This window comes from Palaemon carinicauda, chromosome 26 (genome assembly GCF_036898095.1).
Source record: "Palaemon carinicauda isolate YSFRI2023 chromosome 26, ASM3689809v2, whole genome shotgun sequence".
NCBI lineage: Eukaryota > Metazoa > Arthropoda > Malacostraca > Decapoda > Palaemonidae > Palaemon > Palaemon carinicauda.
This window is the reverse complement of record NC_090750.1, coordinates 46,112,206-46,122,065: the sequence shown is the minus strand read 5'-3', so window position 1 is coordinate 46,122,065 and position 9,860 is coordinate 46,112,206. Positions and strand designations below refer to the sequence as shown.

General features: G+C 37.9%; 1 protein-coding gene across 1 annotated transcript; it reads right to left on the bottom strand.

The window, feature by feature from the left end:
* Positions 1–4,821: 4,821 nt before the first annotated feature.
* On the bottom strand, positions 4,822–5,595 carry LOC137619901 (uncharacterized). The gene has a single exon (XM_068350187.1). The coding sequence runs from the start codon at positions 5,593–5,595 to the stop codon at positions 4,822–4,824; it is 774 nt and encodes a 257-aa protein (XP_068206288.1).
* Positions 5,596–9,860: the final 4,265 nt, after the last annotated feature.

Genomic DNA, 9,860 nt, shown 5'->3' with positions numbered 1-9,860 from the left:
TGTTAAGCAGATGTTATATACACAATGACCATGATTTGAATAACGACCTGCTTACTTTATTAAATATTCATAAATGTTTATACTCTCTCTAACCGTAATTAAAAGAAGATAGAAAAAAAAAATAACCGAGACTAATAATGGGGCTCAAAAGGACCCAATAGTCATGTGATAAAATATCTAGAGAGAGAAAGAAAATCACCTGTCAATGCATATCCTCATTAGATTATTTCCTTGGAATGGAATTAGACAAAATGGATTGAGAGCTCATATCTCTGATGCACACCGTTAGGCATAAAGTCAGCACAAGGTCGGATACAGCATAAAATATAATTGGGTAATAAAGTTGAGATGAATATTTGATGCTGGTGAAAATATCACTTATAAACAATGATTAATAAGACAATTGATTAATAAGACAATTTGCATTTCAGATGGTTATCTTTGGGTTATTGACCATTCCATATTTTATATTGCTCATTTTTTCTATATATATATATATATATATATATATATATATATATATATGTATATATATATATAAATATATATATATATATATATATATATATATATATATATATATATATATATATATATATATATATATAGAAATTACGTAATCCTTTTTTCCTTTCATTTTCAATTCTATATAAATTAGAATTATAAGTAAGATAGCTTAAGAGTATCATAGGCCTTGGCGCTCTCTCTCTCTCTCTCTCTCTCTCTCTCTCTCTCTCTCTCTCTCTCTCTCTCACCAGAGAATAAAGGCACTCAGTAAGTATAAGGCACCAGGTCTAGATGATTTTCAACCAAGAGATATTATATAACTAGAAGAAGAGATAACCCAACACTTACAAAATGTTCCGAAAGACAATCAATAAACGAAAGTGAGCAAAAGGATGGAATCTAGGAAATGTTCCTCAAATATACAAGAAGGACCAAAAGATGATCCTGGTAACTACAGACCTCTGCATCTAACTTCAATGCCTTGCAAATTTTCTTAATCAATTATAGTATATTAAATAGTAGAATATATAGAGAAAAACAATCTTCTGTTAGACAGCCGACATGGTTTTAGAAAAAAATTTATACTGTGTGAAAAATTTATTAGAATTTTTTAACATGTCTAGCAAGGTTTTTGGAGATAGGGCAACTAAACAGCCAGTATTTGGTTGAAATAAAATCGGTGGTACCAAGGTTATGCAGTAGCGTACTATTTTGGAGGCTTGCATGTATGTCTGTTTTTATGTGTGCATGTTAGGAAAGTGGTATATGGTGCTATATTTTTCCGTTCATTTAATTTACCACTTTGAGAATTTGATCGACATTTTAAAATGTACATTTTATTTTCTTCTTTAAAACCTTATCTAATAAATACTCTATCTTTTTCTGCATGATTCATAAACTGATCGGCTGTAAAATGCTCTTCATACAGTAACAATTTTTTGGTGCTGATACTATGACTTCCAGTAGATCTGGCAGACTGTGGTGACATCAACAATTCTGGTGCATCGAATTTTATTTTCTTGTTGTCTACCCATTTATTGCATCTGTGAATTTTATCAAGCAAAAACCCCTGATGTTTAGTCAAACAAAATATTTGTATGATGAATATTCTTAGAGTAAAGAATATGTTAATATATTATCGAAATTATGCATCTATTATCTTAATCTGTATTTCAAACACAATAAGACCACACTCAGTCGTACCAGAAAGACGTTCATTACAATGAAAAATTAACTTCTATAAATGTTTGTGGTAATAGTGGTGTTACAATTGCATGTTTTTATGACTTCATGAACCTTAACAGAGTTTTACCACCTTCATGAACCTTAACAGAGTTTTACCACCTTCATCGTGTAGTGTTTTCAATAGATCTAGTAGCACTACTTCATATATCAAATAACAATCACGTAGATATCTACGATTACGGATTAGATATACTAGAGCATGTGGGATGGTTTTAACCTGTGTTGTTGGTAGCCTACCTATTATTAATTATTATTTACTCAACGCTTGTACCCTATTGATTAATATTGTATTGTAAATGTACAATATTAGGCGTTATTTCAAATCAATTACAACATAAGGGGTCGTTAATTCCATATTGAATCTCGATTGAAAATAAGTGGAAAAGTACCCTTTTGATGGTCTTAGAAATTACTTATGACTTATTAGTACGAACACATGATATAAAAAATCTTGAACCACTAAATAAGAATTATTTTAAGGTCATATAACTCTTAGAGAGAGAGAGAGAGAGAGAGAGAGAGAGAGAGAGAGAGAGAGAGAGAGAGAGAGAGAGAGAGAGAGAGAGAGAGAGAGAGAGAGAGATAGAATTTTCAGGATAGCAAGCAGTCTTCTGTGATCTTCATAGAGAGGAAATGGATTTTAGATTAAAAATAGGAAACCATTTTCCTTTAGAAATTTAAATTTAATCTATAATAATGAATAAGATTAAGCCCTTAAATATACTGATTAAGTTTACAAAAATACCCTTCTTTCACATAAAATAAAAATTTTCATCTTTGGCGTAGTAGGGTATTTACGAGCATCGATAATGGTAAAAAAATTTATTTTATAAATCATTTAATAGAATTTCACTCAAAGATAAACTATTTGAAACTTAGATACACTTTCCTTCTAGTTCTTTTCCATTTTGCTGGAAGGCCCAAGCACGCAAACTGTTCATTAACCATATCCGGAAAGTTAATTCAAACCTTGTATGCTTGCCGTGTGCCAGAGGAAATTATCTCCTTGATAAATGACATGGAATTGAATATTCTTACTGGAGACTTGTAGAAAGAGAGTATATGTCATACAAACCGTAAGGTACTTGTTAGTAACATTAAACTTTTATCGATTTTAGCATATCACTGATGCTCAAATTATATCGTATGAAAATACACTATGCGTTTGTTGATTATATGAAAAAAAAACTTAGTTGCATTACAAACATACACACATACACATGCACACAATCACACACACACACACGCATATATATATATATATATATATATATATATATATATACATATATATGTGTATATATATATATATATATATATATATATATATATATATATATATATATATATATATATATATACACAGTATATGTGTGTGTATACACAGACATACACACACACATATATATGCATATAATAATAATAATAATAATAATAATAATAATGATAATAATGTCTCGGTAGGAGACCCTCCTTCAAACAAGTAGAGTTGAATAATATTGCTGTATCAGCAGAATTCAATTTCTTGTCCAATTTCTCAATTTTACGGACAATTCTCTTCTGGGTTGCTACATTCACTTAGCAAGTCGGCGAAGTTCATCAGGTAGGTGAAAAATACAGTTCAGGTTAAGACTCGATGTATTTAACACAAGTACAAGTAATACTCGAAAAATATAAAGGACAAAGTCAGGAGTAGATCGCGACGCTTTTCGGAACTGCTTGCTCCGTCTTCAGGCGAGAAGTGAGGCTGTGGCTAGGTCAGGGGCCTTATATATCCCGGCGCTGGTTCGTAGAAAGGAGCCTCGAATTTTGATTGGCCGAGCGGAGGTTAGAGGCTCGGGTGGCTGAGGTACGACGAGCTCGGCTTGGTCTCCCAGGCTGAGAGGTGGGAAGGGATCCTGAATTCTGATTGGTCAGGACGCGCGCCGAGACAGCCAAAAAATCTGGCAAGCTCCTCTCTCGCTGAGTAGATTGGGATTCCAGACCTTGCTCGCCGCCAAAATCAGCGCTCGGCCGGACGATTTCTTCATTTGTAGGAGTGTCAGGATCGGGGTTGTCATCATTCTGGGGGTCCTGTTCTTGATTCCTAGCGTTGATGCGACGACATGATGGCAGGAGAAACATCTCTTGAGTCGTATTCAATGCTGGTTTCTCTTTCTGGATGAATAGGGCTTCCAATACTCGTAAGCGCCTGCTGTCCGGGGCGCTGCCGATAATCTTGGTATTAGCGACGATGTCTGCTCGACTAATTTGGGTGTTGTGTCGCTGTAAGGCGTGATTCCTTATAGCACATTGTTGGACGAGACACGAAATCCCCTTTGAAAGCTTCATTGTAGTCATACCGATGTATTTGCCGGGGCATCCTCGGACTGGGCATTGATAGGAGTAGACTACATTCGTCTTCCTCAGAGGGTCATTATCAGGGGGCGCTGGATTATTCCTCATAATCAAACTGCGAGTCTTAGCAGTCTGATAGTAGATGATAAGTTTCCCTTTCGTGGTCTCGTCGGTAGGTGACACGTTGCTGGTGATGATTTCTTTGATGGCCTTCTCATCCCGCTGATATTCTGCGTGCATGAAGCCTCTGTAGTATAGTTTAATGTCACTAGATCCGTTGGTGGAGGTGTCGGACCTATCTCTGGTGTTGTCGGACCCCTGGCTGGCGCTGTCGGACCCTTCTACCGCAGAGGACCCATACCACTTGTCAATAGCTGCCCTCACTTCATGCTGGACTTGCTTGTTGGTATAGCCATTATTGATGAGGACCTGTGTGGCTCTTTCCAGCTCCTTGTGGGTGTCTGTCCATGATGAGCAGTTTGACAAGGCCCTGCGTACAAAGGCCTTGATGGTCGAGGCCTTGTGGCGGGCAGGGCATTCACTATCGCCATTCAAACACATGCCGAGATATGTAGGCTTGGTGTAGACAGTGGTGTGAAATCCCTTGTTGGTAGAAGAAATCAAGACGTCCAGGAACGGGAGGCTGTTGTCCACGCTGTTTTCGAGGGTGAAGTGGAGGTCCTCCTTAAGTTCTCAATGGCTTCGGTGGAAGTAGCTTTGACAAAGGTATCATCAATGTAACGAAAGTAAGCAAGGGGGAACTCGACTTGGGAGAAGACCCTCTCCTCTACTACTTCCATGTAAAAGTTGGCAAAGAGCACGCCCAAGGGCGAGCCCATCGCCACGCCATCCTTCTGTAGGTACGTGCCCACAGTGCGTAGTAAAGGGGGCCCTCTTAGTGCAGATGGCAAGGACGGCCCGGAGGGCTTGTTCTGTGATGTTCAATTCCGGTGTCTTCTCGTCCCTGTAGACTCTATCAGCGATAAGGTCGATGGTTTCATCAACAGGGACATTGGTGAACAGAGACTCGACGTCCATCGATGCTATGACACCCTCTCCGCGGACGTCCTTGATCCTCTCTAGGAATTTGGCAGAGGAGGCCACACAGTAGCGGTCGGGGACATATGGCGTCAGAATCGCGTTCAGCCTCTTAGCCAGCTGGTATGTCGGCGTAGGGCATTGACTAATGATTGGTCGAAGTGGGTTGCCTTGTTTGTGAGTCTTTACATTGCTGTAGAGGTAACCAGGTCTAAAATCCCCCGAAATCATGGGCAGGTGTATGGCATTGGTTGCAGCGTTAATGGCCTTGATGGTGCGATTTGCCTCCCTCTTGATGTCTTCCACAGGGTTGCTCGTGAGGCGCTCGAATTTAGTCAGGTCGCCGAGGATGGCGTCCAATTTCTCGTTGTACTCTTCGGTGTTGATGAGCACAAAAGCAGCTGTCTTGTCGGCCCGTCGGACGGTGACACCAGCAACTTGTTTAAGCTCTTTAGCCGCAGCTCTCATCTCCTTAGAAACGATGCCGCTGCTGTACCTGCCCCTATCAGTAAGGGCCTTAGCGAACAGAAGCGGCTGAAGGGCGTCAGTCGTCTGGAGGGCACCACATTCTTAAAGGTTGAGGGTGGAATCTAGGAGTAATTCTATCTCCGGGCACTTGTCGGTTGGTCTAGGTCGGGTGATAAAGTGACAGTTGAGGCCCATCTTAAGGATCTGCTCCTGTGCTGGCGTAGGGACTTAGCTGGAGATGTTGATGTATTCCTGGCGGGCCTCTGGGATCCGCAGCTTCCTGCCATTAAGGGTGACCAGCTTCCTCAAGATGGTCCTCATCCTCTTCTTTAAGTCCCTCTCCTTAAGGACTTGTAGAGCATGGACAATGTTGTTGGGGTAGCTCAAGCCACCCCTTAGGTCCTCTTCATGGTTGGGGTTGTCTAAATCAGGGCGTCGATCATCGGGGGCGTCGTCATCAGGGGCGTCCTCGTCCTCGGGGTCACTATCAACCTCGAGGGGGACGTCAGTAGCGAGCTGAGCTTCTCCTCCATCCCTCAAGCTGGCCCATTCATCGTCAAGGCGGACCCAAAGGGCGTAGAGCTCGTCCTTCAGGGCCTTCTTTTGCTGGAGTTGACGCTGGAGGAGGCTTCTTCGGTATGAATGGGTCTCGGGATCGTTTAAGGCCGATGGGTCTTGCAGGTGGATTTCAGTATATCTCGGTAGGAGACCCTCCTTCAAACAAGTAGAGTTGAATATTATTGCTGCATCGGCAGAATTCAATTTCTTTTCCAATTTCTCAATTTTACGGACAATTCTCTTTTCTGGGTTGCTACATTTAGCTAGCAAGTCGGCGAAGTTCATCAGGTAGGTGAAAAATACAGTTCAGGTTAAGACTCGATGTATTTAACACAAGTACAAGTAATACTCGAAAAATATAAAGGACAAAGTCAGGAGTATATGTGTGTGTGCGCGTATATATGTTTGCGTTTGTGTGTGTATATGTATGTATCTGTGTGTGATTGTTAATACACACATTCATATATATATATATCCTAATCATCATCATCAGCCATCGCTAGTCCAATGGGGGGCAAACATCATTGACATGTCCTACTTTCTTCTGCACAAAATATTCCAAGCTCGTCAATCCATTGTCTTCTGTTCCTTCTCCTATTCTTTTGCTATTTATAGAGACTCATTATGTAATTCCTAATGTCCATCTACTATATGTCATTCTTATTACATGTCTTTCCTATCTTAATTTCTTTTTCTTACATGTTTGAATATCCTTTCAATTTGTTTGCTCTCTTATCCATGTTGTTTTTTATATCTCTTATTGTTATTTCTATCATTATTCTCTTCATAGCTCTTTGACCTGTAACTAACTGAGGTTCTAAGGCTTTTGTAAGGCTCTAAGTTTCTAATGCATAAGTTACTATATGTAGGACCATCTGATTACACACTATTATTTTCAGAGACTGTCATTTTACTATTCATAATCTAATTTTTTCTTTCAAAAGCTCTCAACCTATGTTTTTGTTCATTTAATTTATGTCTCATGTCTTGCAGAAAAACTTACTATCAGTCCCAAATATGTGTATTCTTTAACAATTTACAGATGTGCGTCCATAACCCTTATTTATTGTGTCCCTGGTATTTAATTGAAAAATATCTTAGTTTTACTCATATTAATTTCCACTCTTACAAGTTTACTTTCTGTATTCAAATTGTGTATCTTATTTGCAATTCCTCCCATGATTCACTAAACTGAACTAAGTCATCTGCATTATAATAGGCTGTTAAAGTATTCCCTATTAATGTTAATTCCTACATTTTTTCAAACTATTTATTTAACCCAAAAATCATTTCGAGCAGTAAAATAGCTACGCATTCTGTTTATGAAAACTTATAAATAGAGAATGTGAATAACATTCATGAGATATTAGAAAATATGCTTTTAGGCGTCCTTGGCAGTATCCCACTTGCAGTAACCCGAGATACGACAAGATATCATTATCCGTAACAGGAAATATACATCCTGCACTCGCGTATTCCAAATGAGGTTTGCGAGTCTTTGGAATATGTAATATCTCCAAGATAATGTTGTCGCTAACAGTCTCCTTACGTAGTCTAATATGCACGGCCTGACATGAAAGGGATATCGGGAGCTTTTACTACCTTTGCCGTTCTGAATCAATTTAAACACATCTAAAAACATGGAAATGACTCTTGTATAACAAATAGATATAAAAATAAAACATTCATACATACATACAGACACCGAGAGATATTAGAAAAAAAACAATTAGACATATAAATGTACTGTATATGCAAGTGGTAATGAGACAATTGAACTAGGATAATTCAAACGTTCATAATATGTATGGTTCATGTACAAATAACTACAAGTTTGTTAATAAGATGTTGGTTGGTAGTGGTGATATGATTACTGTTTTTTAATTTACCAATATTCAACGGTGGATGATAGCCATACTTATTTCAAAATAAAGGATGAACTATGTAAACATGTCTTGTATTTGATATAATGCTGAAGATAAAAATCTCATGAGAGAATTATATAAATATACAGTAATCTTACTTAATACTATAAATGTTATCCTAATTTATCAATGTTGAAATACATTTTAATAGTTTTGAGTATTCCATAACCTTGTTTGAGATGAACGAGACTTTTTGCTTTTATGACTAAGAGTTTTGTTACGTTCCCGTCACAAAATAATGGCCCAGCTTTGAATTGGGTAGAACCTACATATATATATATATATATATATATATATATATATATATATATATATATATATATATATATATGTATATATATATATATATATATTTATATATATATATATTTATATATATATATATATATATATATATACATATATATATATATATATATATATATATATATATATATATATATATATATATATATATATATATATATATATGCACCTTGAGCAGCATAAAAAAACCTTTGCCACATTGTGCGATGAAATCAACTACTCTGTTACTGGTATTTTGGGTATAAATTCTTATCTATTCCATGAACAAGAGACTCAGATGTCGGTGCAAATTTAAAGCTATACAGAGCAAATTTACTGGTTTTCTCTCAACTTATACAATTATAAACAAACACACTTGGAAATCTTTTGTCATACGACTTTTCGAACAAAGTTACATTATGCATGACGTAAAGTTTAGTTATATTAAATTAATTGGGTGGTTTCCCCTCTTAATATTCAATGTTAAGTGCCTATTGTATAATAATCAGGAAACGATGTAGCCATTATATAAAATTATTGCCTAATAACTTTTTTATTAGTTCAGTCTCGAGATCTAGAGAATTTTTGTTTTTTACGCTAGTATCCCGTATGCTTCATACACGCCCTTTACTATGACAGTATTTTTTTTTCTCGCACTCTCACTGACAAATAATACGAAAACATGTATGAGAATGCCATCGTATTTTCTAGATTGGTTGAATTTTTTTTGACAGCATTGCTCTGAAGCTGATAACCTTATGAATAAACTTATTTGCATTCGCCTTGCCTCTCTGTTAGCACCTAATATCGACATTGCCACATTAACGACCCCGGTATGGTACCTCAAAACCACCGTGACGGTTCCATAATGCTGTGACTGCTTTAAAACCTCCTTTTTTTCACCCACCGGTGCAGTCTATCCTTTCTACAATGCCGCCCACCGTACCTTACGCTACAACACCTCACGTCAGCATGAAACTACTGACCTTTGCCATCAGAGAAGCTCTCGCCTGGTTCCAGCACACCGGAGTTCACTTTTGCATCAAGTGTAACTCGCTCAAACCGCAAAGCAGAATATGTCCTCGTGGCGATCCACAAGCACACTCTCCCAGATATCTCAATTAGGTTTTGTGATTAAAGGAAGGCCCCAGGTGCATATGACACCCTCAAATCTTACCTTCGCGAGCAGTACTCACCAGCGCCAGGTCTCAGTACAGCTAACCTTTTTCAGCTGTTTCAACAACCGTTGAATGATTAAAAGGCTTCGGTCGCCCTTAGGGAAATGACTAGCATCGCTCGTGTGCCACCCACCGCAAATATCTCCCCTCAGGAAGTGAACCTACTTCGTGCCCTTTGGGTTCGACGCCTACCTGAACCTATATATGCTGCCATCCCCGATGTCAGTACATTGCCCTTGAAGGCTCTGATTACAAAATTTGACGACCTTATTGACAGCCTCTTCACCATTTTCAAGACCTCCAGCAACGCCTTTACTCC

Coding starts and splice junctions, on each gene's coding strand:
- LOC137619901 (XM_068350187.1), bottom strand. CDS start 5,595: ATGAGAGCTGCGGCTAAAGAGCTTAAACAAGTTGCTGGTGTCACCGTC.